The sequence below is a fragment of the Oncorhynchus keta genome, chromosome 34 (assembly GCF_023373465.1).
Source record: "Oncorhynchus keta strain PuntledgeMale-10-30-2019 chromosome 34, Oket_V2, whole genome shotgun sequence".
NCBI classification, from domain to species: domain Eukaryota; kingdom Metazoa; phylum Chordata; class Actinopteri; order Salmoniformes; family Salmonidae; genus Oncorhynchus; species Oncorhynchus keta.
In genome coordinates, this window is record NC_068454.1 from 4,900,018 (window position 1) to 4,913,204 (window position 13,187).

Below are 13,187 nucleotides of genomic sequence, written 5' to 3' on the forward strand. Positions count from 1 at the left end.
TGTGGCCATGAGGAGATCATCTCCTCCAGGAATTTACAACCTCTCTGACCACAGCAACCTAGTTTTAGGAGACAGAGAGAGTGGGATGGTACTCGCTGTACCCAAAGAGGGCAACATCATGACACTCTCAACAAGCTTCCCACAATAAGTTGGGTGAATTTTGTCCCATTCCTCTTGACAGAGCTGGTGTAACTGAGTCAGGTTTATGGGCATACTTGGTCACACACTCTTTTTCAGTTCTGCCCACACATTTTCTGTAGGATTGAGGTCAGGGCTTTGTGATGGCCACTCCAATACCTTGACTTTGTTGTCCTTAAGCCATTTTGCCACAACTTTGGAAGTATGCTTGGGGTCATTGTCCATTTGGAAGACCCATTTGTGACCAAGCTTTAACTTCCTGACTGATGTCTTGAGATGTTGCTTCAATATATCCACATAATGTTCCCAATACATGATGCCATCTATTTTGTGAAGTGCACCAGTCCCTCCTGCAGCAAAGCACCCCCACAACATGATTCTGCCACCCCCGTGCTTCACAGTTGGGATGGTATTCTTCGGCTTGCAAGCATCCCCCTTTTTTCCTCCAAACATAACAATGGTCTTTCTGGCCAAAGAGTTTTTGTTTCATCAGACCAGAGGACATTTCTCCAAAAAGTACGATCTTTGTCCCCATGTGCAGTTGCAAACCGTAGTCTGGCTTTTTTAATGGTGGTTTTGGAGCAATGGCCTCTCCTTGCTGAGTGGCCTTTCAGGTTATGTCTATATAGGACTCGTTTTACTGTGGATATAGATACTTTTGTACCTGTTTCCTCCAGCATCTTTACAAGGTCCTTTGCTGTTGGTCTGGGATTGATTTGCACTTTTCGCACCGAAGTACGTTCATCTCTAGGCGACAGAACGCTGCTCCTTCCTTATTGGTATGACGGCTGTGTGGTCCCATGGTGTTTATACTTGCGTACTATTGTTTGTACAGATGAACGTGGTACCTTCAGGCGTTTGTAAATTGCTTCCAAGGATGACCCAGACTTGTGGAGGTCTACAGTTTTTTTCTGAGGTCTTGGCTTGATTTCTTTTGATTTTCCCATGATGTCAAGCAAAGAGGCCCTGAGTTTGAAGGAAGGCCTTGAAATACATCCGCAGGTCCACCTCCAATTGACTCAAATTATGTCCATTAGCCTATCAGAAGCTGCTAAAGCCATGAAATCATTTTCTGTAGTTTTCCAAGCTGTTTAAAGGCAGCCAACTTAGTGGATGTAAACGTCTGACCCACTGGAATGGTGATACAGTGAATTATAAGTTAAATAATCTGTCTGTAAACAATTGTTAGAATAATTACTTGTGTCATTGTCAAGCCTTGGTCATAGTATTTTGTGTTTTCCTTAATTATTTGTTCAGGCCAGGGTGTGACATGGATTTATTGTGTTGTCTTATTGGGGGTTTTGTAGGCATTGGGATTGGTGTTGATTAGGGATGTGTCTAGTTTAGGCTTGGCTGCCTGAGGCGGTTCTCAATCAGAGTCAGGTGATTCTTGTTGTCTCTGATGGGGAACCGTATTTAGGTAGCCGGGGTTTCACTGTGTATTTCGTGGGTGATTGTTCCTGTCTCTGTGTCGTTTCACCAGATAGGCTGTAATTAGGTTTCACGTTCCGTTTGTTGTTTTTGTATTTATTACGTTATTTCATGTATCGTCATAGTTTCATTGAAGACATGAGTAACCACCACGCTGCATTTCGGTCCGACTCTCTTTAGACAAACGAAGAACGCTGTTACAGACGTTCATAAAGTAGATGTCCTTACCGACTTGCCAAAACTATCGTTTGTTAACAAGAAATGTGTGGAGTGGTTGAAAAACAAGTTTTAATGACACCAACCTAAGTGTATGTAAACTTCTGATTTCAACTGTATAGTAAAGCAAATTAAGCAAATGTGAGTCAAGTACTGGGACAGAGACAGATGCTTTAGACTTGGACAGAGACAGGCACTTTAGACTGGGACAGAGACAGACTCTTTAGACTGGGACAGAGACAGACACTTTAGACTGGGACAGAGACAGACACTTTAGACTGGGACGGACAGAGACAAGCACTTTAGACTGGGACAGAGACAGACACGTTAGACTGGGACAGAGACAGACACTTTAGACTGGGACAGAGACAGACACTTTAGACTGGGACGGAGACAGACACTTTAGACTGGGACGGACAGAGACAAGCACTTTAGACTGGGACAGAGACAGACACGTTAGACTGGGACAGAGACAGACACTTTAGGCTGGGACAGAGACAGACACTTTAGACTGGGACGGAGACAGACACTTTAGACTGGGACAGAGACAGACACTTTAGACTGGGACAGAGACAGACACTTTAGACTGGGACAGAGACAGACACTTTAGACTGGGACGGACAGAGACAAGCACTTTAGACTGGGACAGAGACAGACACGTTAGACTGGGACAGAGACAGACACTTTAGGCTGGGACAGAGACAGACACTTTAGACTGGGACGGAGACAGACACTTTAGACTGGGACGAAGACAGACACTTTAGACTGAGACAGAGACAGACACTTTAGACTGGAACAGAGTCTGTTTCTGTTTCAGCAGTGAGCTCTACGTCATCTTCTCTGTTTCCACAGCAACGAGCCCTATGTCATCTTCTCTGGGGGTCTGTCATATGACAAGGCTGGGGGACGGAGGCCCACCCTGACCATCATGCATGGCAAGACCATTACGGTGCTGGAGATGGACCACCCTATCGTAGAGTTCCTGGTGCTCTGTGACACCCCATACTCCAACAGTGAGTTGAGGGGCCATGGTCATTCGCTGGGGTTTGAAGGATGAAGTCAAATCTCTCTCTCTTTCCCTCCCTCCCTACATCAAATACACACATATGTTACTCTGTGTTGGATATAGAAACATACAGTATATTTAATTTTCCTTCCTGTATAGTTAATGTATTGGTTTTCTGTGTTAGATATAGAAACATACAGTATATTTCTGTGTAGTTAATGTATATGGTCTCTGTGTTAGATATAGAAACATACAGTATATTCCTGTGTAGTTAATGTATTGGTTCTCTGTGTTAGATATAGAAACATACAGTATATTTCTGTATAGTTAATGTATTGGTTCTCTGTGTTAGATATAGAAACATACAGTATATTCCTATGTAGTTAATGTATTGGTTCTCTGTGTTAGATATAGAAACATACAGTATATTCCTGTATAGTTAATGTATTTGTTCTCTGTGTTAGATATAGAAACATACAGTATATTTCTGTGTAGTTAATGTATTGGTTCTCTGTGTTAGATATAGAAACATACAGTATATTTCTGTATAGTTAATGTATTGGTTCTCTGTGTTAGATATAGAAACATACAGTATATTTCTGTATAGTTAATGTATTGGTTCTCTGTGTTAGATATAGAAACATACAGTATATTTCTGTATAGTTAATGTATTGGTTTTCTGTGTTAGATATAGAAACATACAGTATATTTCTGTATAGTTAATGTATTGGTTTTCTGTGTTAGATATAGAAACATACAGTATATTTCTGTATAGTTAATGTATTGGTTTTCTGTGTTAGATATAGAAACATACAGTATATTTCTGTATAGTTAATGTATTGGTTCTCTGTGTTAGATATAGAAACATACAGTATATTTTTGTATAGTTAATGTATTGGTTTTCTGTGTTAGATATAGAAACATACAGTATATTTCTGTATAGTTAATGTATTGGTTTTCTGTGTTAGATATAGAAACATACAGTATATTTCTGTATAGTTAATGTATTGGTTTTCTGTGTTAGATATAGAAACATACAGTATATTTCTGTATAGTTAATGTATTGGTTCTCTGTGTTAGATATAGAAACATACAGTATATTTTTGTATAGTTAATGTATTGGTTTTCTGTGTTAGATATAGAAACATACAGTATATTTCTGTATAGTTAATGTATTGGTTCTCTGTGTTAGATATAGAAACATACAGTATATTTCTGTATAGTTAATGTATTGGTTCTCTGTGTTAGATATAGAAACATACAGTATATTTCTGTATAGTTAATGTATTGGTTCTCTGTGTTAGATATAGAAACATACAGTATATTTCTGTATAGTTAATGTATTGGTTTTCTGTGTTACTGTCTACAGAGATCCAGGATCCGTATGCGGTGGTGCTGCTTCTAGAAAAGGACTTTATCATGGTTGATCTGACACAGAGCAAGTATGTTCACACACACACACACACACACACACACCCCCCCACACACACACACACACACACACACACCCCCACACACACACACACACACACACACACACACACACACACACACACACACACACACACACACACACACACACACACACACACACACACACACACACACACACACACACACACACACACACACACACACACACACACACACACACACACACACACAGGCTGCTGCTGCTGCTGTGGTCCAGAGGAAACCAGGCTGTCAACTCCTGATGTGACTGGATATGACTCAGTCTTCTCACAGCTGTCTAGGTGACACCGTCAGGCCAAATGTTAGACATCGCCAGGGGGAATAACACTCCTCTATCAACACATCACACCTATATTGGTCCCAGACAGCATCCTACCACATAAAACTATAATAGTCACAGACAGCATCCTACCACATAAAACTACAATAGTCACAGACAGCATCCTACCACATAAAACTATAATAGTCCCAGACAGCATCCTACCACATCACAACTATATTAGTCCCAGACAGCATCCTACCACATAAAACTATAATAGTCCCAGACAGCATCCTACCACATAAAACTATATAGTCCCAGACAGCATCCTACCACATAAAACTATAATAGTCCCAGACAGCATCCTACCACATAAAACTATAGTAGTCCCAGACAGCATCCTACCACATAAAACTATAGTAGTCCCAGACAGCATCCTACCACATAAAACTATAATAGTCCCAGACAGCATCCTACCACATAAAACTATAGTAGTCCCAGACAGCATCCTACCACATAAAACTATAATAGTCCCAGACAGCATCCTACCACATAAAACTATATAGTCCCAGACAGCATCCTACCACATAAAACTATAATAGTCCCAGACAGCATCCTACCACATAAAACTAGCATCCTACCACATAAAACTATATTAGTCCCAGACAGCATCCTACCACATAAAACTATAATAGTCCCAGACAGCATCCTACCACATAAAACTAGTCCCAGACAGCATCCTATAGTATTAGTCCCAGACAGCATCCTACACATAAAACATAAAACTATAGTAGTCCCAGACAGCATCCTACACATAAAACTATAGTAGTCCCAGACAAAACTATAGTAGTCCCAGACAGCATCCTACCACATAAAACTATAGTAGTCCCAGACAGCATCCTACCACATAAAAAACTATAGTAGTCCCAGACAGCATCCTACCACATAAAACTATAATAGTCCCAGACAGCATCCTACCACATAAAACTATAATAGTCCCAGACAGCATCCTACCACATAAAAAAACTATAAAACTATAATAGTCCCAGACAGTCCCGTAAAACTATATAGTCCCAGACAGCATCCTACCACATAAAACTATATTAGTCCCAGACAGCATCCTGCCACATAAAACTATAATAGACAGCATCCTACCACATAAAACTATAATAGACAGCATCCTACCACATAAAACTATAATAGTCCCAGACAGCATCCTACCACATAAAACTATAATAGTCCCAGACTGCATCCTACCACATAAAACTATAATAGTCCCAGACAGCATCCTACCACGTAAAACTGCAAATTACACATCAACACTGAGGGAGGGAGATGAAGAAAAGGCATGGAGATCTAAACTATTCCTCCACAGTTTTATGACCCTGTGTTTACATAATTACAGCGTTGATATGGAATAGTGCTTGGACAATTAGCTGCAGGGAATGTATTGGAGTGGAGTCTTGGGTGGTGTTCTGCTCTGCTACCACCAAAAGGTTGAAATATGCATCAGATGCCCATTGGATATCCACAAACTACACTACTCACAGTTAGAACATTTTTGGACCTTTGGGTAATTTGTCATTTCAAAAATGTCGGTGATACCGTTCTGTAGCAGTCACACACGCACGCACGCACGCACGCACGCACGCACGCACGCACGCACGCACACACACACACACACACACACACACACACACACACACACACACACACACACACACACACACACACACACACACACACACACACACACACACACACACACGTACTTCCCTGTGAGAACTCAACATGCACATGATATAATTTTTCTTTCCCCTCTCCTGTTGCAAGTTTCCCCATCTTTGAGAACCCCTACCCCATGAACATCCACGAGTCTCCTGTCACCTGTACAGCCTACTTCGCCGAGTGCCCCCCGGATATCATCCCAGTCCTCTACTCCGTAGGAGCCAAGCAGAAGAAGACCGGCTACAGCCACAAGGTACGCTACAGGTCATGGGTCATAGGTCAGACAATGACAAAGTCATGCTAAAGCGAACAACAACAGAAAAAGCTAATTTCCGTTCGGGAACTTTTCAGTCTATTGATCTGTCTTATTCCTGACAGGAGTGGCCAGTGACTGGCGGTACGTGGACATTAGGCTCACAGACCTACCCAGAGGTTATCGTCACAGGGTGAGTCAGTGGGTTCCGTACTGTTGGAGACGTTGTTGTCAAAGTGTGTGAACTAACACGCAGCGGCTGGTTCCATTCATTCAGACAGGCAGTAATAAAGTTTTCCTCTGCTCCCCTTTGTGTTTGTTGTTGATAAAAGCAGTGTCTCATTCAGGATTGGACGCGGACTGTTCTCTTGACCTTTGCCCCCGTCTTTTATTCTCTATGCAGACACGCAGATGGGACCGTAAAGTTTTGGGATGCATCTGCCAGTAAGTTCACTCTCTCCCTTCCTTTCTTCTGTTACAATACTAACACTACTATATTACCAACAATACTATCAACAATACTACAGTATCAACAATACTATATTATCAACAATACTATCAACAATACTATATTATCAACATCTGCCAGTAAGTTCACTCTCTCCCTTCCTTTCTTCTGTTACAATACTAACACTACTATATTACCAACAATACTATCAACAATACTACAGTATCAACAATACTATATTATCAACAATACTATCAACAATACTATATTATCAACATCTGCCAGTAAGTTCACTCTCTCCCTTCCTTTCTTCTGTTACAATACTAACACTACTATATTATCAACAATACTATCAACAATACTACAGTATCAACAATACTATATTATCAACAATACTATCAACAATACTATAGTATCAACATCTGCCAGTAAGTTCACTCTCTCCCTTCCTTTCTTCTGTTACAATACTAACACTATTATATTATCAACAATACTATCAACAATACTATCAACAATACTACAGTATCAACAATACTATATTACCAACAATACTATATTATCAACAATACTATCAACAATACTATATTACCAACACTACTATATTATCAACAATACTATGAACAATACTATATTATCAACAATACTACAGTATCAACAATACTATATTATCAACAACACTACAGTATCAACAATACTATATTATCAACAATACTATATTATCAACAATACTATCAACAATACTATATTATCGACAATACTACAGTATCAACAATGCTATATTATCAACAATACTATATTATCAACAATACTACAGTATCAACAATACTACAGTATCAACACTACTATATTATCAACAATACTATACGATCAACACTACTATATTATCAACAATACTATATTATCAACAATACTACAGTATCAACAATGCTATATTATCAACAATACTATATTATCAACAATACTATATTATCAACAATACTACAGTATCAACAATACTATATTATCAACAATACTACAGTATCAACAATACTATATTATCAACAATACTACAGTATCAACAATACTATATTATCAACAATACTATATTATCAACAATACTACAGTATCAACAATGCTATATTATCAAAAATACTATAGTATCAACAATACTATATTATCAACAATACTACATTATCAACAATACTATATTATCAACAATACTACAGTATCAACAATACTATATTATCAACAATACTACAGTATCAACAATACTATATTATCAACAATACTACAGTATCAACAATACTATATTATCAACAATACTATATTATCAACAATACTACAGTATCAACAATACTACAGTATCAACACTACTATATTATCAACAATACTATACTATCAACAATACTATATTATCAACAATACTACAGTATCAACAATGCTATATTATCAACAATACTATATTATCAACAATACTACAGTATCAACAATACTATATTATCAACAATACTACAGTATCAACAATACTACAGTATCAACAATACTATATTATCAACAATACTACAGTATCAACAATACTATATTATCAACAATACTATATTATCAACAATACTATATTATCGACAATACTACAGTATCAACAATACTATATTATCAACAATACTACAGTATCAACAATACTATATTATCGACAATACTACAGTATCAACAATACTATATTATCAACAGTACTACAGTATCAACAATACTATATTATCAACAATGCTATATTATCAACAATGCTATATTATCAACAATACTACAGTATCAACAATACTATATTATCAACAATACTATATTATCAACAATACTACAGTATCAACAATACTATATTATCAACAATACTACAGTTTCAACAATACTATATTATCAACAATACTACAGTATCAACAATACTATATTATCAACACTACTATATTATCAACAATGCTATATTATCAACAATGCTATATTATCAACAATACTATATTATCAACAATACTATATTATCAACAATATTCAACAATACTATATTATCGACAATACTACAGTATCAACAATACTATATTATCAACAATACTATATTATCAACAATACTATATTATCAACAATATTCAACAATACTATATTATCAACAATATTCAACAATACTATATTATCGACAATACTACAGTATCAACAATACTATATTATCAACAATACTATATTATCAACAATACTATATTATCAACAATACTATATTATCAACAATACTATATTATCGACAATACTATATTACCAACAATGCTATATTATCAACAATGCTATATTATCAACAATACTATATTATCGACAATACTATATTATCAACAATACTATATTATCAACAATGCTATATTATCAACAATACTATAGTATCGACAATGTTATATTATCAACAATACTACAGTATCAACAATACTATATTATCTGCAATACTATATTATCAACAATACTATATTATCAACAATATTCAACAATACTATATTATCAACAATATTCAACAATACTATATTATCGACAATACTATATTATCAACAATACTACTGTATCAACAATACTATATTATAAACAATACTATATTATCAACAATACTATATTATCTACAATATTCAACAATACTATATTATCAACAATATTCAACAATACTATATATCGACAATACTATATTATCAACAATACTACCTTATCAACAATACTATATTATCAATAATACTATATTATCGATAATACTATATTATCAACAATACTATATTATCAACAATACTATATTATCAACAATATTATATTATCAACAATACTATAGTATCAACAATATTCAACGATAATATATTATTGTTGATAATGTTATTGTTGAATATTGGCGATACTATAGTATTGTTTATACTGTGTTATCAACAATATTCAACAATACTATATTATCAACAATACTATAGTATCGGCAATACTATTTTTATTGACAATACTCAACGATACTATATGATCAACAATACTATATTATCGACACTGTTATATTATCAACAATACTACAGTATCAACAATACTACAGTATCAACAATACTATATTATCAACAATACTATATTATGAACAATATTCAACAATACTATATTATCAACAATACTATATTATCAACAATATTCAACAATGCTATATTATTCACAATATTATATTATAAACAATACTACAGTATCAACAATACTATATTATCAACAATACTATATTATCAACAATATTCAGCAATACTATATTATCAACAATACTATATTACCAACAATATTCAACGATACTATATTATCAACAATACTATATTATCAACCATATTCAACAATACTATATTATCAACAATAATATATTATCAACAATATCCAACAATACTATATTATCAACAATATTCAACAATACTATATTATCGATAATACTATATTATCAACAATACTACTGTATCAACAATACTATATTATAAACAATACTATATTGGTGCCCATATTCAACAATACTATATTATCAACAATACTATATTGGCGCCCATATTCAACAATACTACATTATTACACATCAACACTCTGCAGATTACACATCAACACTGGGGCATCAGGTAGCCTAGTGGTTAGAGCGTTGGACTAGTAACCGAAAGGTCCCCGAGCTGACAAGGTACGACAAATCTGTCGTTCTGCCCCTGAACAGGCCACTAGGCCGTCATTGAAAATAAGAATGTGTTCTTAACTGACTTGCCTAGTTAAATAAAGGTCAAATGATCAATACTACAGTATCAATAATACTACAGTATCAACAATACTATATTATCACCAGTATTCAACAATACTATATTATCACCAGTATTCAACAATACTATATTATCACCAGTATTCAACAATACTATATTATCACCAGTATTCAACAATACTATATTATCACCAGTATTCAACAATACTATATTATCACCAGTATTCAACATTACTATATTATCAGCAAAACTATGTTATCAACAATAACCATATTGTCGCCAATACTCAACAATACTATTGTGAACAATACTCAGCAATATCAACACTGCTATATTATCATCAATACTAGCACTACTATATTATCTACAATACTCCACAATACCAGCACTACAATGTTAGCAACAATACTCTACAATACTAATATTATCAACCATGCTCCACAATACTAGCACAACTATATTATTGACAATACTCTACAATACTAGCACTACTATATTATTGACAATACTCTATGGTACTAACGCTACTTTATTATCGACAATACTCTACAATACTAACACCACTGTGGTATCAACAATCCGAGCACTACTATATTTGCAAAACTACTCAACAATGCTAACACTGCTGTGCTATGAAAAATGCTCAACAATACTCGACAATACTATATCATAAACAATACTCGGCAATGCTAGCACTGATATAGTATCGACACTACTATATTATAAACAATGCTCAACAATACTATATCATTGGCAATACTCAACAACCCTACTACGGTGTCAACGATACTAACATTATCGTCAATACTAACCCTACTATATTACAAACAATACTTAATCATACTAACACTGCTATATTATCATCATACCAGCACTACTATATTATGAACAATACTCAGCAATACTAACACTGCTATATTATGAACAATACTCAGCAGTAGTAATGCTGCTATATTATCATCAATACTGGCGCTACTATATTATAAACAATACTCAACAATACTAATGCCGCTATATTTGCTTCAATGCTACCACTAATATATTATCAACAATACTCAACAATACTAACGCTACTATAGTATCGACAATACCCTGCAATACTACCACTACTATATTATCATCAATACTAACACTTCTTTAATTCTTATCAAGAACACTGATTGTAATTACATAAGAACTACATTTTTTGCATTTATAAACTAGACTTTTTGTGTGACCAGTTACGCTGCAGATGCTGTACAAGCTGAAGACGTCTAAGGTGTTTGAGAACCCCAATGCGGGTGATGGCCGGGCGGTCGAGCAGGTAGAGGAGGACCCTTACGCCATTCAGATGGTCCGCTGGTGCCCGCAGAGCCGTCTCTTCTGTGTGGTGGGCATCTCTGCCCACGTCATCCTCTACCGCTTCAGCAAAAACGACGCCAACGCAGAGATAGTGGTGAGTGGATGAGAGATGTTTCCCAACACGCTTCCCCAGTCAGTACAGCTGATTCAACTACAATACTACAGTATTATCCACACAAAAACTCTGTAGTAAATACTACAGTATTATCCACACAAAAACTCTGTAGTAAATACTACAGTATTATCCACACAAAAACTCTGTATTAAATACTACAGAAATTTCTGCAAAAACAGTTCAGTCCGCACACTTGTTTATTTATAGGTAGTACTACAGTAGTACTACAGTATTCTAATTTGCATATACCCTAGGCCTTCCCCTCCCCAATATCCCAATTTGTGTCACCTGTAAGTGAGAGACCTACGTTTCTCTCTCTGTTCAGAGCCCAGTCCTACCTACCAACAGGTTATGGAAAATTTCCTATTTTAGCGTCTTGTTCAGTAGGTTTTCTCAAGGAGAACCCCCCACACTTCAATGTCAAAGATAACAAAAGATAACAAATGAAAACAAATACTACAGTAATATCCAAAACACTATAGTCAAGTAGTACCCCAGAAACACTAGAGTAAATACTACAGTATACTGCAGTCTGCAAAACACTACAGTAAATACTACAGTAATATCCACAAAACACTATAGTCAATAATACAGTATACTACAGTCCCCAGAAACACTAGAGTAAATACTACAGTATACTGCAGTCTGCAAAACACTACAGTAAATACTACAGTAATATCCACAAAACACTATAGTCAATACTACAGTATACTACAGTCCCCAGAAACACTAGAGTAAATACTACAGTATACTGCAGTCTGCAAAAACACTACAGTAAATACTACAGTAATATCCACAAAACACTATAGTCAATAATACAGTATACTACAGTCCCCAGAAACACTAGAGTAAATACTACAGTATACTGCAGTCTGCAAAAACACTACAGTAAATACTACAGTAGTATCCACAAAACACTACTGTAAATACTACAGTATACTACAGTCTGCAAAATAATACAGTAAATACTACAGTATACTACAGCCTGCAAAATACTACAGTATACTACAGCCTGCAAAATACCACAGTAAATACTGCA

General features: G+C 35.5%; 1 protein-coding gene across 2 annotated transcripts in view; it reads left to right on the forward strand.

Annotated features, from left to right (window-relative positions):
• LOC118375798 (syntaxin-binding protein 5-like) overlaps positions 1-13,187 on the forward strand; it is a 253,656-nt gene that overhangs the window by 158,254 nt on the left and 82,215 nt on the right. For both annotated transcript variants that reach the window (XM_052492755.1, XM_052492757.1), the window contains exons 10-15: positions 2,638-2,798; positions 4,161-4,233; positions 6,357-6,504; positions 6,630-6,697; positions 6,908-6,948; positions 11,913-12,127. In XM_052492755.1, the coding sequence (XP_052348715.1) occupies positions 2,638-2,798; positions 4,161-4,233; positions 6,357-6,504; positions 6,630-6,697; positions 6,908-6,948; positions 11,913-12,127 (706 nt within the window). The remainder of the gene's footprint in view (positions 1-2,637; positions 2,799-4,160; positions 4,234-6,356; positions 6,505-6,629; positions 6,698-6,907; positions 6,949-11,912; positions 12,128-13,187) is intronic.